Here is an 18,615-nt window from a genome sequence, read left to right as displayed (position 1 = left end):
TATTGTTAAATTAATTCTTAAATAATAAAATGATTGCATTCATAATTTTGTTATTATTAAATTTAGAATATCTTTTTATTTTTATAGAGTAGAATAAACTGAATTTTAAAATAAATTGAATTATATTATAAATGAAATATTCAAGGACAGATGTCAAAGATTTGTTAATTGATTTCAAAATTTTTATTTCGATATTCATATATGTATGTATTAGGATATGGTTGTAATTTTTGGTTAATTAAATTTTACAATAAAATTGAAATATTTCCTTTTACGTTTACGAAATGTCTCGAATAAATTTTGTATTTCTTTTATTTAGATGCAAAACTAAATTATTCCAACCATATACATATAGACTTTACATATTGAGATCAAACTTTTCATACGTTTTGAGAAAAAAAAACTTCAAAAGAGGACAAAAGTATTTCTATTAAATTTTGTAAAATTTAATTGAAGTATTTTATTACAATTTTTAAAAATTAACTTTTAAAGAATTTTAATTGAAAATTTTGGAAATAATTGAATTCTCAAAAATTTTAATGAAAATTCTTCAAATGTAAATTTAATAAAAATGAAAATTAGCATCTAAAAATTATATTAAAATATTTTTGAAAAAAGTTTCTAAGAATTTTTTTTACTCTAATTTTTTAAAATTTAATTATTTACAATATTTTTGATTACCTATTTATTTCCGAAAATTCAAAGACATAGCTGTACAAAAAATAATACCTATGTACAAACATTAACATTTTTTAGAATTATTTTTAACATTTTTGAGAAAATAATCATATTCAAAATTTTTAATTGAAATAAGTCAAAAAAAATTAATTCCTAGAATTGTTTTATCATAATTTTTTAAGATTCAACTATACTTTTGAATAAAGTAAATTAAAATTTTTTAAAATTTACTTTTTCAGACTTATTAAAATTTTGAAGAAATCATATATATAATTAAAATTCTTCAAAAATTTGATTTTTTTTTAAATTTTTAAAAACTTATTTATTTTTCAAAGATTTCATCAAATTTCAATTATTTTTCAAAGATTTTACTAAGTTTCAATTATTTTTTAAAAGATTTGACCAAATTTCAATTTTTTGGACATTTTTAATTATTGTATTTAATTGTAAAAATATATTGTCTTACATAAATTATTTTAAAAAAATTTTTTAATAATTTTAAAAAAATTAATTTTAAGAATTTTAATTAATTTTATTATATATAAAATTTAATATCTTTAAAAAGAAAAATGGACAGTTAAAAATTGTAGAAAATAATTGAATTTTGGAAGGGTTATAATTGTAATTTTTAAGAATTATTAAACAAATTTCGGAATAAGTTGAAATTTTTTTAATTTTATTTTCCGTGAAAAAAGATAAATAAGAAGTATTTAAATATTTATTTATCAAAATTATTCAATTTTGATTAATTAAATAATTAAATTAAATATTTAGTTTTATGAAAATTCTATGAAAACTTAAAAAAATATTTCTGAATAATGGTTGGTACCGAAAGTTAAATTGTTTTGCTAGAAAGCGTAGAAATTTATTTTAAACATGTTCAAGACGTGGAAGCTGAAGAAAAAAATTAAATTAAATTATTATTTTTTAAATATTATATTATTTATTATTATTTTTTAAATTATTTAAAATCAACTTTTAAGTTACAATCAAACAACATTTTTATACTTATTTTTTAATTTAAACCAAAACAGAATATATTTTCGAATTAAATCATATTGTTGTTAAATTGTCTTTGTAATGGAATTGGAATTCCAAATTAAAACAATTTAATTTAAAACAGTAGATGTTTTATATTTTGATTAAGCTTATAAACTGACTTTCATTGTCCAAAAAAAAAAAAAATTAAAAATTATTTTTATATTTCAATTAAGTATAATTTGTCAGTGTAAAGTCAATATTCCATTAGAGTGTTTTTGCGAAAATATAGACATTATGTTGATTGTAATTGAATAAAGGAGATAATTTTCATTCCTCTGTTATTCTTTTAAAGAAAGGCAAAAGAAAATGTGAAGAAAATGCGGGAGGTTGATGAGGGGGTGTCGAATTTAAAATTATTGTCACCCTAAAATCCGAGCACGTATTCTTTTAGTTGAGACAGAGCCGTAAAAGTTTTTTGCCGCTTAAAACCCAGACTGGCAATGAAATTAACCCATCTGACTACATCGTAGGGGCGTGCTAGGCCGATGCTGCACAACTGGTTGATTTATCGGTGCTTTCGCGCACTGAAAACTAGCTATGAGGCTGAATTAGATTACGGTCCGTGCACAAATTGCTTTATTCAAATGCAATTTAAGGGAATAAGACGTCTTTATATCGATTACAAAGTATACTCACGCTGATGGCATGATCGGGAAATTATAATTTTAAAAATGAAAATTCAACACTTCTTTTTCTTCTCTTTTCTTAAATATATATACATACATACATTACTGCTACTCCTTCGCTTATTATCAATGCTGCGAACGAGGAGGGATAAAATTTAATAGGGGAAAGCTTTTCTTACACTTTATATTGTTAATAAATCCTTCTTTAATTGACAATTATTGCTCCGCGAAAATCTTCTTTTATAACTTGCATAACCAAATCTATTGTTGAACAGTTATTTCTTCGTGTTCTATTTACAAATTTTAATAATTTTTTTAAATTAATTTTTACCAAGTACTATAGTATTATGGATAATAAAAAAAATGTATTTATAAAATAATTAGAGTGGAATGGGGTAAGTTGAGCCATCATTATGTTTATTTACTCGGTGGTTTCTGGGGTCTCTGATTATGAATCTAACAGGCTTCACAGTCTGTCCTCTATTTCCCTAAAAGTCCCCTTTTTTTTAATTTTGGCCCCTAAACGTACCCTATTTTGAAAATTTCCTCTATTTTTTCTTTTATCTTTTAATCATGAATTTACACCAAATTTAGCAAAGTGCCGTTGAAACTTTCAATTGGAAACTTTTGTTTTGAAAGTTTCAAATCTTGAATGAAATTTATATGATCGATGAAATTTTTCTCATGAAATTTATAAAATTTGTAAGATTAGTATTTTTGGTGAAGTAAAGTCTCAATTATGTTTAGAAGTTGGTTGTATTTTAAATTTTTATAATCTGCACAAACTTGTTATGACCTATATTATTTTTAAAAGACAATATTCACCCCAAGAATTCAATTATTTTCAAAAGTAATAAAATTCATCGAAGAAATTCAATTATTTTTAAAAATTTCCACGAATATCTTGTCAAGAATTCAATTATCTTTACAAATAGCAAAATTTTTCGTCAAAAATTCAATTATTTTCAAAAATTGATAAAAATCTTTGCAAAAGTTCAATTACTTTCGAAAGTTTTTTGCAATTAAATGATTTTCAATGTATTTACTATTTTCATAAAATTTCTCTACAGATTTAATTATAGAAAAAACTTTTTGATATACAATTCTACGAAAAGATTCAATTATTTTCATAAATAATAAAATTTCATTTACGAATTCAATTTTTATTTTTAATTGAATCATCGCAGAATTTCAAATATTTTTAATACAATTTTAAATAAATTCCTTGAAAAATGCAATTATTATTAAAAATTTTATTAAAACTTGAGGAAAGAATTCAATTTTAAGAAACATTTAATTATTCAATAAAACAATAAAATTCGTTGCAATAATTCAAATATTTTCATAAATAACATTTAATTCGTCGTAGAAAATCAATTATTTTAAAAAATTTTTAAGTAATTTTGCAAAAGAATTCAATTAGCTTGATAAACAACAAGATCGCATAAATTCTTCCCATAAAATCAATTATTCTAATGAATTTTAATAAAATTCTTTTCCAAAATTCAATTATTTTGATAAATATGAAAATTCATTACAAGAATTCAATTCTTTTGAAAAGTAATAAAATACTTTGCAAAATTTAAATTATTTTCAAAATTTTTTAAAAATTCTCGTCAAGAATTAAATTATCTTTATAAATTAATAGGGGAATTCTTCTCAAGAATTAAATTATTGTCAAATTTTTTTTTAAATTCTTCTCAAAAAGTCAATTATTTTCAAAAATTTTAATAAAATTCTTCTCATGAATTCAATTGTTTTCAAAAATTATTATTTAAATTCTTCTCAGGAATTCAATTATTTTTCAAAAATTTAATAAAATTCTTCAAAAAGTTTTCAATTATTTTCAAAAATTGTTATAAAATTCTTTAATATAATAAATTTTATTAAAATTTTAATTAAATTCCTTAAAAGAAATAAAATATTTTCAAAAGTTGTTAATACAATTCTTCGTAAAAATTAAATTTTAAGAAACATTCAATATTATTTATTTTTGTATTTAAATAATTGATTTCTCGTAGAATTAAATTATTATTTTTCGTACTTTTAACTAACAATTATGTAGAATTAATTTTTTTGAAAAAGTTTAATTGAATAATAATTGATGTTATTGATTTAAAGTAGAATTTTAGTTAAAAATTCTAGAAAATGTTAATTAAATTGAAATGATAGAAATAATTTTGAAGAAATTACAGTCACAATATTCTTGTAATAATAAAATAATGATTTTGTCAGTCGGTCATCTTTAATTATTATAAAACATAAAGAAACGGATCACTCCGAGTCGAAGACTCGGAGTGATCCATTTCTTCATGTTTTATAATAATATTCTTATGAGTTGTTCAATTTGAAAAGGTTTGAATTTGAAATTTTTGAACATCTTAATTTCAATGGAAAAAAAAAAATTAAATATAAATTATTTTTAATTTTTAATCAGCCATTATTATCTTCACAATACTGGCGAAGTAAAGAAGGAATACTTGCATGTCAGTATAGTCTAGCAACTTTTGTTTGGGTTTGATCTTAATTAGTGATTTGGTATGAGATTTGATTTTAATTTTTGAGTTTATTAGTTACAACCTGTATTAAATACAATTTATTTCAATTGTTGAAATTCGTTTTATTTTCATTATACGACTATGCAAGTGTTTTTTTTATTGTTATTATGTTTGTCTCTTCACGGAAATATTGATTTTCCCTCCGGTTGTAAGCTCTTAGTATATATACACAGTATATATATCTCCAGAGGTTGTGAATTTTGAAATTTTTTTCGCGATTTTTTCAGTTTTTGCTACAATTTTTTTATTATAAAAAAACAATAGTGTGTACATTTTTTGAGGTAGAAATCGAGAACTTATACACTGCTATAAAAGAAATATCTTAATTCAAGACGTTAAAAGTATATTCATTAGAATGTTTTTTTCGAAAAAGACAGATGTTAAAGATACTCCAATTTGAATTTTTATAATTCGCCATTTTGGATCTTTTTTCTTTTTCGGTACATTTACCCTATAAAAAATTTTAAAAATTTAGTAGAATGTCCTCTATAAAGGAAAATAATATATTTTTTACAATATCTAATTTCGTATCGTTTACGTATTCTTTCACTTTTTCGGATGATAAATTTTCAATAAAAAAAATAGTTAAACAATAATTTTCTATATGGAATTAGTAAAAATGGAAATTGATTTTTTTTATTGGAGTTTTGTTAAAGTGAGAATTATGTTTTGTTGAACGAAAATTGAAGAAAATTCAGACGTCCTTTCTGAGGGAAAATAAGTAGAACAAACTGTCGGATAAGACGATGGGCTGTCTGACGGTTTCTTCTACTTAGCCTTCCCGTCTGACCAGTACACCCGTTACTACTGACATGCTTTTGTTGAGTTCTTTAGCTACTAACTGGAATTTATTTTCTATTTTCAAATAATTAAAAGCGTCGAGAGTATTGTTTCAAATTGAATATTTTTGTGTCAAGGCAGTGGTCGGTAAAATTTTTATTAAAATACGTGTCTGTTGTAATTACAACGATAATTATAAATAATAATAATGTTAGAAATGAATCTTGAAGGAAAATTTAGGACTCATTAAGTTCAACACATTAGGTTAATTAATTAATATACATAATTACACTGAAAAAAGTGATGCGGCAAATCTTGACATACGAGATGGTTGGAATTTTTGTTTGTACTATATAAATATGTATAGAGTCTAATAATATTTTGGATCCATTTCAATCTGCGGCTATAGAAATGGATTAAATACTCAAACACTTTTACTTAGGATTACTGATGACATACCTGATGCTGTTGGTAATAGGAAAGTAACTAGAATTATTATTTTGATTTTAGCAAGGGTTTTGACATGGTTCTTTATACTTTTTTGTTAATAAAATTGAATTCTTGTGGTTTGTCAGCGTCTGTTGGTTTGCATCCTATTTGTCTTGTAGAAGGCAGTCTGTTTATGGACAGAATGGTAAAAATCTGAATGGTGTCCTATTGGAATAGGCGTCCCACAGGCCTCGGTATTGGGTTCCTTATGTTTATATACTTTTACAAATGATTTCAAAAGTGTTCTTCAGCATACATTTAAAATAAGTTTTTGAATCCAATTTTAAAAAAAAAATTTATACAATATTGTATATCTTTAAAACTAACGTTAGCAATAGGTAGGCACTTGGTGAAATAAGATTTGGGGATACTGCTTACTAGCAGAAGTCTATAAATTCTTATGCTTGTTGTAATTTCTGGTATAGCAATTAAGTATGAGTTCATGATACAGCTGAATATGAGACTTTTATAAAAGGGGTAACGCTTAATTACTAAAGGATAACGACGAGTTGAACACCAAATTAAGACTAACAAGTATAAGGTGGACCACGAAATTTAATGCAGGGGGCATTGTAGTGCAATGGCTCTACCGACCAAGCAAATGAATGGAATTACTTGCCGTTAGTGTGGTAGGTTTATGCGGTAACAAATAATGTTCTCGTTCATCATAATATTTTATGCTCGCGACAGGCGAAATTGATGTGATTCACAGTGGTCGGAGAGAGAGCTTATTTTATGCGAAAAATGGTAATTTTCAAATTGCGATAAATTAAACTAGATAAAGCGATTCTTTCTCACAAGTGTGCAGCATTGATTTCAGAACTGATCAGTACCTACAATGAAATCAATTGGACATTTTTGTTTCTTTAGCCCAACTACAATAGTTGTTCAAAATAACAAAAAGTGGATTATAACGCACTAATTCATCTAAATTTCACTGATTTAAATTTAGCAGTGGAAAATGTATTTTTGTTGATGTCAGATATTTAATTTAGAATGAGTCATGATTGGGACAAGTTTAGCAATTTGCACATCGCCAGGAATATTCAAGGTTTTTTTGGAGAAAATAACTGAACGTAAAAAAAGTAGGTTGAATGTTGCACCGGTCGAAAAACCAGCGAAAAAAGAAAAGCATGATGAGCTCGAACCGTAATGCGGAAGCTTTAGAAAAGAGATAAAAGAAGGCTCGCAAATGCAATTAATCCCTTGCGGAGTAACTCTCAAGGGTAGAGTTTTCCCATATATACATTTGAAAGTGTATACATACATATATGCGTAAAAATGAGTTCGCAGAATAAAAGTCTGTTGAAAATGATGCGCGATCTGCGCCCTCCTTTCTCTCTCTCTCTCGCACTGATCGAAATGAATTTACTGTTTACTCAGGAACAGTTGAGATTGCCCCCAGGGTTCGTTTCTTTATTCGAGAAATATACTTTATGCAGACTAAACTCTTATTCTAGAAGAGGGAAAAACGATTATTTCGAAATCTTCCCTTTTATATATATATATATAATATATAAATATACATATTTTAAATAGTTTAGGATTATTTAAATCCTTCGATAATGCACAATCAATAAAAGATATATAGGTCCTTGCGTTTCATAATGAATTCCTTCCTTTATATCTAGAAATTCCTTCATAGTAAAATCTCAATATGTACGTTTCTAAATATTTCATTTTTAATAATTTTATCTTAAGTTATTATTTCTCGAAATAATGCTTAAGTTTGGTTAAAAGGCACTTCTCTAACTTTCAGGCGGAATTATATTGTAGTTATTGGTCCGTAATATTTCTTAAAAATAAAGAGTAAAATGTTAAAAAATGGAAAATTAATAAACAGCTATACTATAATAGTAGACTTGAGAAATATACATAAGTATTTAAATTTTAATGTAAACTACTCGCTTGAAATTCTAGTACATGACAAGTAAAGGGAGTGGAAAATACTTCAAGTGCGCGCTATACGCATTAAAATTCAACTAGTGTTTTCTTGCAGAATACTCTCCGGATTACACAAAATATTTATTATCTTGAAAATAACAATAAGTAGAGCAGATTTCGCGAGTAAAAATAAAAATATTTATAAAAAGTATTTTTAATTTTTTTAATTTAGATTATTAATAAATTTAGGTCTCATTATATTCTTATATAAGAAGATATAAATCGTAAAATGTTTATTATGAGCTAAGATTTGTTTAGTTTCTTAATATTTCTTAATATCTTTTCTTGAAACTTGGCAAATATTAGCCTAAATATGAAGTGAGTAGCCGGTCTATTATATCGTAAATAGACATCACTTGTAGGCTCACGTCAAAGGATATTGCATTTCTGTAAACAGAACGTTCCCTATTCAAGTCAGTTGTGATTGCAATATACAAAGAGTATAACAGGGATGAAAAAAATGAATGAATATAACAATTTCATGACCGCAAGTAGAAAATTGGTTAATAAATTTTCAGTTTATAGTTAGTTTAATAAAGTTAAATTTTTGTTTGTTAGAAATATAGTTTCCTTCTTATAAAAATTAAATTTTTTCTTTATTTTTACTACAGATAATAAACAGGGTTGCCACAGGTCTTGGAAGTCAGAGAAAAGTCAGGGATTTTTAGTAAAAGTACTGGAAAAAATTGAATTTTAAAAATTCATGAAAAAACTCTGAATTTTGATGTTTTTTTGTTTGCCTCGTAAACTATGAAATTACCACGAATTTTAATACAAAACCTTGAATTTTTTCTATTTCAGACAATAATTTCTTTTTAAATAACTTAATTTTACAAGAACTATCATAAAATTATGACTTATAAATTATTTAATGAATCATTTTTATAATTTTCATAAATTCTAGATTAATAAAAGAATTTTAGTTAAAAATACTAAAAAAAATTAAATTTTGGAAAAGTTACAAATAATTCCGGAAATTCAATTATTTTCAAAAGTAATAAAATTTTTCGCAGAAATTCAATTATTTTTGAAAATTAAACAAAATTCTGGTCATTTCAATTATATCTTTAAAAATAATAAAAATCTCCAAAATTCAATTATGTTCAAAATTTTTTTAAAAATTCTCGTCAAAATTTCAATTTATATCTTTATAAATAACACAATTCTTCTACGAAATTCAATTATTTTTAAAAACTTTAATAAAATTCTTGGCAAGATTTCACAGCAATTCAATAATTTATAAGATTTTTAATTAATTTCTTCGAAATAAATCAATTATTTTCATAAATAATAAAATTTTCACAGGAATTCAATTATTTAATATAAAAAATTTCAAAAAATTTTTCGGAAATTATCAATTATATAAAAAGAATTTTATAAAATTCGTCGCAGGAATTCAATTATTTAAAAAAAATAATTTAACAAAGTTTTTTTCAAGAATTCAATTATTTTTAGAAATAGTAAAATTCTTCAACGAAATTCAATTATATTTCGTCTTCTCGTCCTCTAGGTCAAAAGATGTAGTAACGTTAGTTGCTCGGTCCATTCCACAGATTTTTAAAGTTTCGCGGTTTTTTGTTCCTTACTTACAATTCAGGTGGCGTGTCGACTCCTGCTTACTTCCTGTTCCGTTTTCCTCATTACGTTTTTCTGTGCGGTCCACGCCACATTGTGAATTGTAAAGAATCAAAGAAAATCAAGTGAAAATGAATTCATCCGACGAAAGTAACTCGAGTTATTCGAGTGTTGATAAACGGAGAAAAAAGAAAAAATCAAAGCGTGAAAATAAAGTGTTGTGGAAAGAGATAGATAAGTTAAAAAGAAAATTGAAAAAGAGGCGTCGATCACGTTCTCGTGATTCATCTTATGGAGAAGAAGATAGGAAAAGGCGTCGAAAGGATCATCGTTATTTCTCAAGATCGAGTGTAACCTCTGATAGAGACAACGGTGAGCTAGCTCGTAGAAGTTCGCCACGTTGTAGTCAGAATTCTCAGAATTCTCAAAGTCGCTCGAGAAGCAGAGAAGGCAGCCATCTTGAAAATAAAAGCTTTTCAGAGAAGGACAGAGAGAGCGTTGAGTATCGTCCTAGAGAAATGCCGCGCTCTAGTCAGGTCTCTAAAAGTGATAAAGGAACCAATAATGAATTGAAAGATTCGATTCTCGCATTATTAGGAGAAGACCCTGCCAAAAATACTTGTGTAGGACCTCAGATCCATCGAGCAATAGTGGACCGATGGACAGACATTTTGCAGAACGGATTACCTAAAGACAAAAAAGAGGAAATTTTAAAAAAATATTCACCAGCAGAAAATTGCTCTATGCTTCAGGCTCCTAAACTAGGACCACATGTCCAATCTACGATGAGCACTATTTCAATTAAAAGAGATGCGTATCAAATGTTAGCTCAGAATCAACTTGGCAAGGGTATTTCGGTGTTAGGTACAGTGTTGACAGAAATGGTTAACCTGAAAGATGAAAAAGAAGACCAAGGACAAATTGCTCTGTTCAGTGATGCTGCTCGTATTCTCACAGATCTTTACCATACAATGTCGACGTCGAGAAAATATTTTATTATGTCAGGTTTTAATTCTGCTGAAAAAGCAATAGCGAATGAAAGTAAAATCGACGAATTTTTATTTGGTAAAGATTTCTCCGAGAAAGTAAAGGCTTTTCAGTCGGTTGAAAGGTCAACCAAGAAGTATCCATCGCAGTCATCAACAACAAGCCGTCCAAAAACTGTCACCGGTCATTTAAACTACCAGGGCCCCTCCAGGAGGACTCCGTTCAACAGGAATCAACGGGGGGGCATGGACAGGGGCAAATCGAATTATCGCCAATACAACAACCGGCCGATGCGACGTTAAGCGTAAGTACACCAGGTCGTTTAAAACTTTTTTATAATGATTGGAAGTGCATCACCTCTGACAAATTTATCCTGCAAACAGTGCAAGGATATAAAATTCCTTTTTTCAAAGAGGTCGAGCAAGTTAATCCACCAATCTTGCCAAAGTTTTCAACTGAAGAATTTCAGGATATTTCTCATGCAGTAAATATTTTACTAGAGAAAAAGGCAGTAGTGTTGTGTAAACCCTGTAAAAATCAATTTTTGTCGTCCTATTTTTTAGTTCCGAAACCAAATAATTTAAAAAGGTTTATTCTCAATTTAAAGAAGTTAAATGTTTTCATTGATCCGCCACATTTTAAGTTGGAGGATAGAAAAATAGTAGAGTCATTAATGTTTAAAAATTGTTTTATGGCTAGCATAGACTTAAAAGATGCTTATTTTCTTGTCCCGGTAGATAGAGATTTTAGAAAATATTTAAGATTTGAATTTGATGAAAAATTGTACGAGTTTACATGCATACCATTTGGCTTGTGCGTAGCACCATACCTTTTTACAAAGTTAACTAAACCTGTCGTGCATTATTTAAGAGAAGAAGGTATAGTTTTGGTCATTTATTTAGACGATATATTGATAATTAGCAATTCTTATGATGAATGTATTGATGACATACAAAAAACTAGAAAGTTTTTAGAATCTCTTGGTTTTATATTAAATTTAGAAAAGTGCTCATTAAAACCATCAAAAAGATGCAAGTTTTTGGGTTTTAATTTTAATTCAGAAGAACAACAGGTTGAATTAACACAAAAGAAAAGGGAAAAAATTATTAAAGAATTAGTAGAATTAAAGGCAAATAGTAAACCAAAAATTAGAAATGTAGCAAAATGTTTAGGTTTGTTAATTTCAGCTTGCCCTGCAATAAAATACGGAGTTTTATATACAAAAATATTAGAAAGGAATAAATACTTAGCCTTGGAAAATTCGAAGGGTAATTTTGATAAATGTATGGTACTATCGGAAGAGGCAATGCAAGATGTAGAATGGTGGATTAGACAAGTTAAAATTGCAACAAACCCTATTAGAAAAAATAGATTTGCACTAGAAATTTTCTCAGATGCCTCGTTATCAGGATGGGGAATTTCATGCAACGGCAAAAAATCTCATGGTTGGTGGGATAATAATGAGAAAAATGAACACATAAATTTATTAGAATTAAAAGCTTCTTTTTATGGTCTAAAATGTTTTGCGAAAAACTTAAATTCGGTGGAAATATTATTAAGAATCGACAACACCACAGCCATTGCTTATGTGAATAAAATGGGTAGTGTAAAATATCCTAAATTGAGTAAATTATGTAGAGAAATATGGCAGTGGTGTGAAAGACGAAATATATGGATCAAGGCTTCATATATTCCGTCTAGCGAGAATAAAGAAGCTGATTGTGAATCGAGAAAAATTTCTGAAGACACCGAATGGGAATTAAATGATAAAGTTTTTCGAGAAATTATTCAAGTTTTTGGAAAATTTGATATAGATTTATTCGCATCAAATATTAACTTTAAATGTAAAAAATTTATCTCGTGGTACCCAGATCCAAAAGCAATAGGTGTTGATGCATTCACTTATTGCTGGGAAGATTGGTATTTTTATGCTTTTCCGCCCTTCGCGCTCATTCCGAAAGTATTACGAAAAATTATAGAAGATAAAGCTGAAGGTGTTCTGATTGTTCCGAATTGGCCAACCCAACCATGGTTTCCCCTATTTTATCGTTTAACGATTTCAGAACCAATTTATTTTAACAATATTAACAATTTATTAATTTCTCCCTTCAGGAAGGAATATCCCATGAACCTTTCCCTGGTGGTAGGGAGGTTATACGGAGGGCGTTTGCTGCAAAAGGAATCCCGAAGGATGCCCAAGAAATAACTTTGGCTTCTCTAGCTGACGCAACGCTTAAACAGTACGAAAAGCCGATAAGGAATTGGTGGGAATTTTGCAGAGATCACCAGCTTCATATTTTCGATGCGACGGAATCAAAGATAATCGAGTTTTTAACAAGCAATTTTCAAGAAGATGCTTCCTATGGAACCTTAAACAACTATAGAGCGGCAATTTCGTTGATTGTGAAGGCAGATATCACGAATAATCTAGAGATAAAACGATTTTTTAGAGGAGTTTCAAATTTAAAACCGCAGAAACCCAGATACGACTACATTTGGGATCCGTCTCCGGTACTGAAATTTATTTCTTCGCTAGGCTCAAACGATAAGCTAGACCAAAAACAATTAACAAAAAAGTTAGTGACCTTATTAGCTCTAGTCACTGCACAAAGGGTGCAAACTTTAAGCAAAATCGATATAAATAATATAATTGAAACAGAGAAATATATTCAAATCACAGTACCGGAAAGAATTAAGACATCGGGGATAAATAAAATGCAACCATTGTTAAACATTCCCTTTTTCGAGAAAGATGCCTTACTTTGTGTAGGTCAAACATTGAAAGATTATTTAAAACTGACGGAGACTATCAGGCCAAGAGGGGAAAAAAGGATGTTTATAAGTTTCAAGAAGCCTCATAGAGCAGCGTGCAGCCAGACCATCAGCAGATGGATAAAAGAGACGTTGGAGGAAGCGGGTATTGATACACAAGTATTCACATCGCATAGTACCCGTCATGCCTCTACATCCGCAGCGTTAAGGAGTGGAGTCAATGTAGAGGAGATCAGAAAGGCCGCTGGATGGACACCGTCCTCAGAAGTATTTGCACGTTTCTATAATTGTCCACTAAAGGACCCTACTCAGTTTGCAACAAGTATTTTAAATACTTAAGTTTATTTAGTTTGTTAACAGACTCAAAAGTGTTCTAAAATAAAAATAAAGTTTTGTTCTTTCGAAGGTAAAAAATTCTTTTTTAACTCGCAACAGATCCTCTGAAAGTCTACATCTTTTGACCTAGAGGACGAGAAGACGAAATATAATTGTAAAATCAAACGAACTTACCTAAGTGAAGTTCGATTTCAATTATATGAGTCTTCTCGTCCGAATAGGTCAAACCCACCCTCAAAAATAAATAAAATAACCCAACCCTTTATAAAAATTATCTGTCGCGAGTTCAAGACTCTAAAAGTAATGAGGAAAACGGAACAGGAAGTAAGCAGGAGTCGACACGCCACCTGAATTGTAAGTAAGGAACAAAAAACCGCGAAACTTTAAAAATCTGTGGAATGGACCGAGCAACTAACGTTACTACATCTTTTGACCTATTCGGACGAGAAGACTCATATAATTGAAATCGAACTTCACTTAGGTAAGTTCGTTTGATTTTACAATTATTTTTATAAACTTAAATAAAATTCGTTGGAAGAATTAAATTACATATTTTCAAAAGGAATAAAATTCTTCGCAAAAATTCAATTATGTTCAAAAATTTAAAAAAAAATTCTTGTCAAAATTTAAATTATCTTTATAAATAATAAAATTCTTTAATATTCAATTATTTAAAAAAATTTTTTAAAAATTCTCGTCAAAATTTCAATTATTGTTATAATTAATAAAATTCTTCTTCAAAATTCAATTATTTTTAAAAACTTGAATAAAATTCTTGTTAAAATTTCACAGGAATTCAATAATTTATAAAATTTTTAATAAATTTCTTTGAAATAATTCAATTATTTTCATAAATAATAAAATTTTTACATGAGTTCAATTATTATACAAAATTTCATAAAATTTTTCGAAAAATATCAATTATTTAAATAGATTTTTATAAAATTCGTCGCATGAATTCAATTATTAAAAAAAAATTAACAAAGTTCTTTTTAAGGATTCAATTATTTTTATAAATAATAAAATTCTTCACTAAAATTCAATTATTTTAGAAAAATTTTTAATCACATTTTTGGGAAAAGTTTTAATTATTTTCATAAGTAATAAAACTCATCGCAGGATTTTAATTAATTTTTGATACAATATTTTAATCAAATTCCTCGATAAATGTAATTATTCTTGAAAATTTCATTAAAGTTTGTCAAAATAATTGAATTATTTAAAAATTTGTTGATAAAATTCTTTATATGAAAATTCAATTTTAACAAACATTCAACTATTCAATAAATTATTTATTTTTTAATTTAAATAATTGAATTCTTCTAGAATTTTCTTATCAAAATTAATTAAAAAATGAATTACCGAATAATCGATTTATTATTTTATGAAAATAATTTAATTATTGCAACGAATTTTATTACAATTTTTTCAAATAATTGAATTTTTTTGAGAAAATTTACTACTTTTTAAAAATAATTTAATTCTTGCGGAGGATTTTATTAGGATTTTTGATTAGAAATATTCTAAGTTATAAATTTTTTTTTATTTTTTTTTTTTTGTAAATAATAAAATTTTTTTTTGAAAAATTTCATAGTAATTTAAATTATAACAAAACATGAAGAAGGCGATCACTCCGAGTCGAAGACTCGGAGTGATCGCCTTCTTTATGTTTTGCAATAATATTCTTATAAATTGTTGAATTTCAAAAAGGTTTGAATTTGAATGTATTGAAGAATTTTAATTCCTACGGAAAAATAATAATGATTAAATACTTATTTAAAAATTTAGTTATTGATGTTTTTGAATAATTTTACAATTAATGAAATTTGTAAATAAATGTAATAGAACATTTTTTTTGAGTTTCCAATAATTTTTAGAGTTAATCAGAATATTTTTTAGGGTCAGGGAAAAAGTGAGAATTTTGTCTGGAAATCAGGGAAAAGTCAGGGAAAAATAAAATTAAATATTTGTGGCAACCCTGATAAAAATTTGTAGTTCGCTTGAAATGTAAAATGTTAAATGATTTCTCTTAATTTAGCAAAAAGGAATACTAGAATTTTTATTTACAATTATTCACTGTAGGAATGTATTAACTATTGTAGGTCAGTCTCCTCTATATCTTATTTTAAATTAAATTTCAGCTAAAACATCTTTTTATTTGGAAAAAATATCAAGTCAACGGTTTGACACCATTAGAGGGCATTAAAACGAAGTGATTAAGAAAGATATAATCTATATATGTTACAATGAAATATGATGCATAAGGCAATTGAAACCACTGTGTAATAATTTTAGTTGCCTGCATAAAAGTAATTTATCTCTGTGATTTAATATAATTAATTATAGTATTTTTCTATTTTAAAATTTACGTATTAAACAGATCAATGTTTTCATTACTATACAGAGACACAAAAGGGGCCATCATTTATTAAAAATTTAATCTCGTTGTTAGTTTTCGTTTTAAAATCAGTTTTTGAAAAAGTATCACAGTTTTTCTAAGGATATCAAATTGAGACAAAAAAAACGAATCAAAATTGTTGCGAAGCAACATTTTAATTCGTTTTTTGTCTCAATTTGATCTCCTTAGAAACATTGTGATTCAAATAAAAATTAATTCATCGCGTTATGTGTTTAGAAGAATATGTTTATTCCTTATTTAATTTTTTTATATTATAAATTCTTTTAAAAAAAGTATATAGAATTTATTAATTTTGAAGTCGCATTTTCTTTTTGAAATCTATTTTTAAAATATTAGCCAGAGCAAATGTATAGTAAATATACATTCGTTTTTCATTACGTTTATTGAGAACCACGATCGATATACATTAAAGTAGACAATTGTTCACAAATAGGCTGTCACATGTTATTGCAGAAAGTATTTCGTGGAATTATCTCGTTGTAAAAAATGAATTGAACCAGGACAATTTTGTATCTTTTAACGATAATAAATAATATACAATTATTGCTGCTTTTAACAACTTAAATAGAAAAATAATAAGATTCAATTGTCAATTTTCTTCCTTTTGCACGGAAAGACATTTTATGTTAAAAAGCGATAGAAATGGAAGTATAATTTAATATTGTTTTATATTAACCTTTTGGTGCCCCCGAGAAACCCAGCGATTGAATTTTGTTGAAACTTATTACTCCGGGGTTTTTGGGGTCGCTGATTACGAATCTGAAGTCAGATTTTCAAAATTTTCAAAATTCAAAATGGCGGATCCAATATGGCGGACATTTTTTTTTTGAAAATTGCTCGAATTTGCATAAAACTTGTTACTCGGGGGTTTTCGGGGTCGCTGATTACGAATATGAAGTCAGATTTAAAAAAATTCAAAATGGTGACTCCGAGAAGCCACGAGTAACAAGTTTCAAGCGAATTTGAGCAGATTTAAAAAAAAATGTCTAGCATTTTGAATTTTAAAAATTTTTTTAATCTGACTTTAGATTCGTAATTAATGACCCCGAAATCCCCTGAGTAAGAAGTTTTAAGTGAATTTGAGACAATTTTGAAAAATTAGATTTCGCTATTTTCTTATAAATATTTTACCTATTGTTTATAATAATTATAATCGTACTATGTAATTTATTATTTTTTTAATTGTAGTAGCGGCTATTTGGAATAGAAAGAAGTTTACCGCAAATTAATTGGTTGATTTTTATAAGAATAATATACATTTTATTAAGTGGGACATGCATGTCCCGGAGACATGAAAGGTTTGTCCCACCTACAAAAAGCTCAATATCTATAAACAAAATAAATATTTTTCATTCAAATTTAGGGTATTTTCTTCAGCAAAGAGAGGGCTTCAAAAATAGGTATCTAATGTGACACTCAAAAAAATGTTTGGTGTTATCAAAAAAGTTTTTGTAGTCCCTAATATGAATTCTTTATTCATTATAGAAGCAATTAAACCGTTTGGCTCAGACTGCATAATATTCTTGATTCAATACTTTTTGGGACATTAGACTTTATTTTTGTAGTATATTTACGTTTTAAGTGATGGATAACATTGTGCATTATATATATTATTAATTTTATTTCTGAGTTTTCGAGTTTGAAATTATCAAGTTAAAAATTTAATTTCGTATAAACTCAAAACTTTTGATATAATTACATAAACTTGATTATAATAAGCGGTCATTTTGTTTTCCCCTTTTATGAAATTGATCATTTCGCATCAATTTTAATTATCATGGAACGCACATGGTTTATTATAGCAGAAGACTGACGGCAGAATAGACCAGCCGCAGGCTAATCAAAATATCGAAAGCTTGACGGCGCTTGATTAAAGTGATCTTGTTTGATTAGATTTGATGAAGTCTGATATTGAGAATAAAAAAAAAACTGAATATCTTGATTACGTTGAGCTTTACTGTGGAATTTAATAATTAAAGGCTTTTATAAAAGTGACCAATTAAATTTTTGCCTCTTTTCGCTCTACTTTAAATTCCAAATTTATATTTTTATTGATATTGATTTAGCCGCATTCACTCTAATGATGATGCTTATTTTTACATTTAATTTAGGTTCATTTTGAAAAATAGAATTGTGATTTTCAAGTTGAATGGCCTTCCTTGGCCGAAAGTCTTTTTCCTTCATTTTTGAAAGATTTCATATCTGTATTTTGTAGAACGGATAAAATCGGAGATTACTAGGAGCTTCTATATGTATATAAGCTCCTTGTCCGTTTTCAAGTTGTCCCTTAGCTTTCATCCCTTTTTCTTTTTCACTTATATACACTTATCTGTTCTCTTCGAATGGAACAAACAGATTCAAGTGCACACTTTTATACTGTCGGTACGTTGCGCATTCTCAAGCACCAATT

General features: G+C 27.0%; 1 protein-coding gene across 1 annotated transcript; it reads left to right on the top strand.

The window, feature by feature from the left end:
- The first annotated feature begins 9,822 nt into the window (after window positions 1–9,822).
- LOC122498802 lies at window positions 9,823–14,012 on the top strand. Its single transcript, XM_043606715.1, has 3 exons — window positions 9,823–10,716; window positions 10,803–10,982; window positions 12,791–14,012. Exons 1-3 carry the CDS (start codon window positions 9,823–9,825, stop codon window positions 13,787–13,789), a joined length of 2,073 nt encoding a protein of 690 aa, XP_043462650.1. The 3' UTR covers window positions 13,790–14,012.
- Window positions 14,013–18,615: the final 4,603 nt, after the last annotated feature.

The sequence above is a fragment of the Leptopilina heterotoma genome, unplaced genomic scaffold (genome assembly GCF_015476425.1).
Source record: "Leptopilina heterotoma isolate Lh14 unplaced genomic scaffold, ASM1547642v1 Lhet_16, whole genome shotgun sequence".
NCBI classification, from domain to species: domain Eukaryota; kingdom Metazoa; phylum Arthropoda; class Insecta; order Hymenoptera; family Figitidae; genus Leptopilina; species Leptopilina heterotoma.
Note: the sequence above shows the minus strand (reverse complement) of the source record. Positions and strands in the feature narration are given on the sequence as shown.

What these genes read in the sequence shown, in the direction of transcription:
- LOC122498802 (XM_043606715.1), top strand. Translation starts at nt 9,823, where the DNA reads ATGAATTCATCCGACGAAAGTAACTCGAGTTATTCGAGTGTTGATAAA. An exon ending in GTTTTAATTCTGCTGAAAAA is followed by an intron (nt 10,717 to 10,802) that starts GCAATAGCGAAT and finishes GTCGGTTGAAAG; the next exon opens with GTCAACCAAGAAGTATCCAT. An exon ending in CGGCCGATGCGACGTTAAGC is followed by an intron (nt 10,983 to 12,790) that starts GTAAGTACACCA and finishes TTCTCCCTTCAG; the next exon opens with GAAGGAATATCCCATGAACC.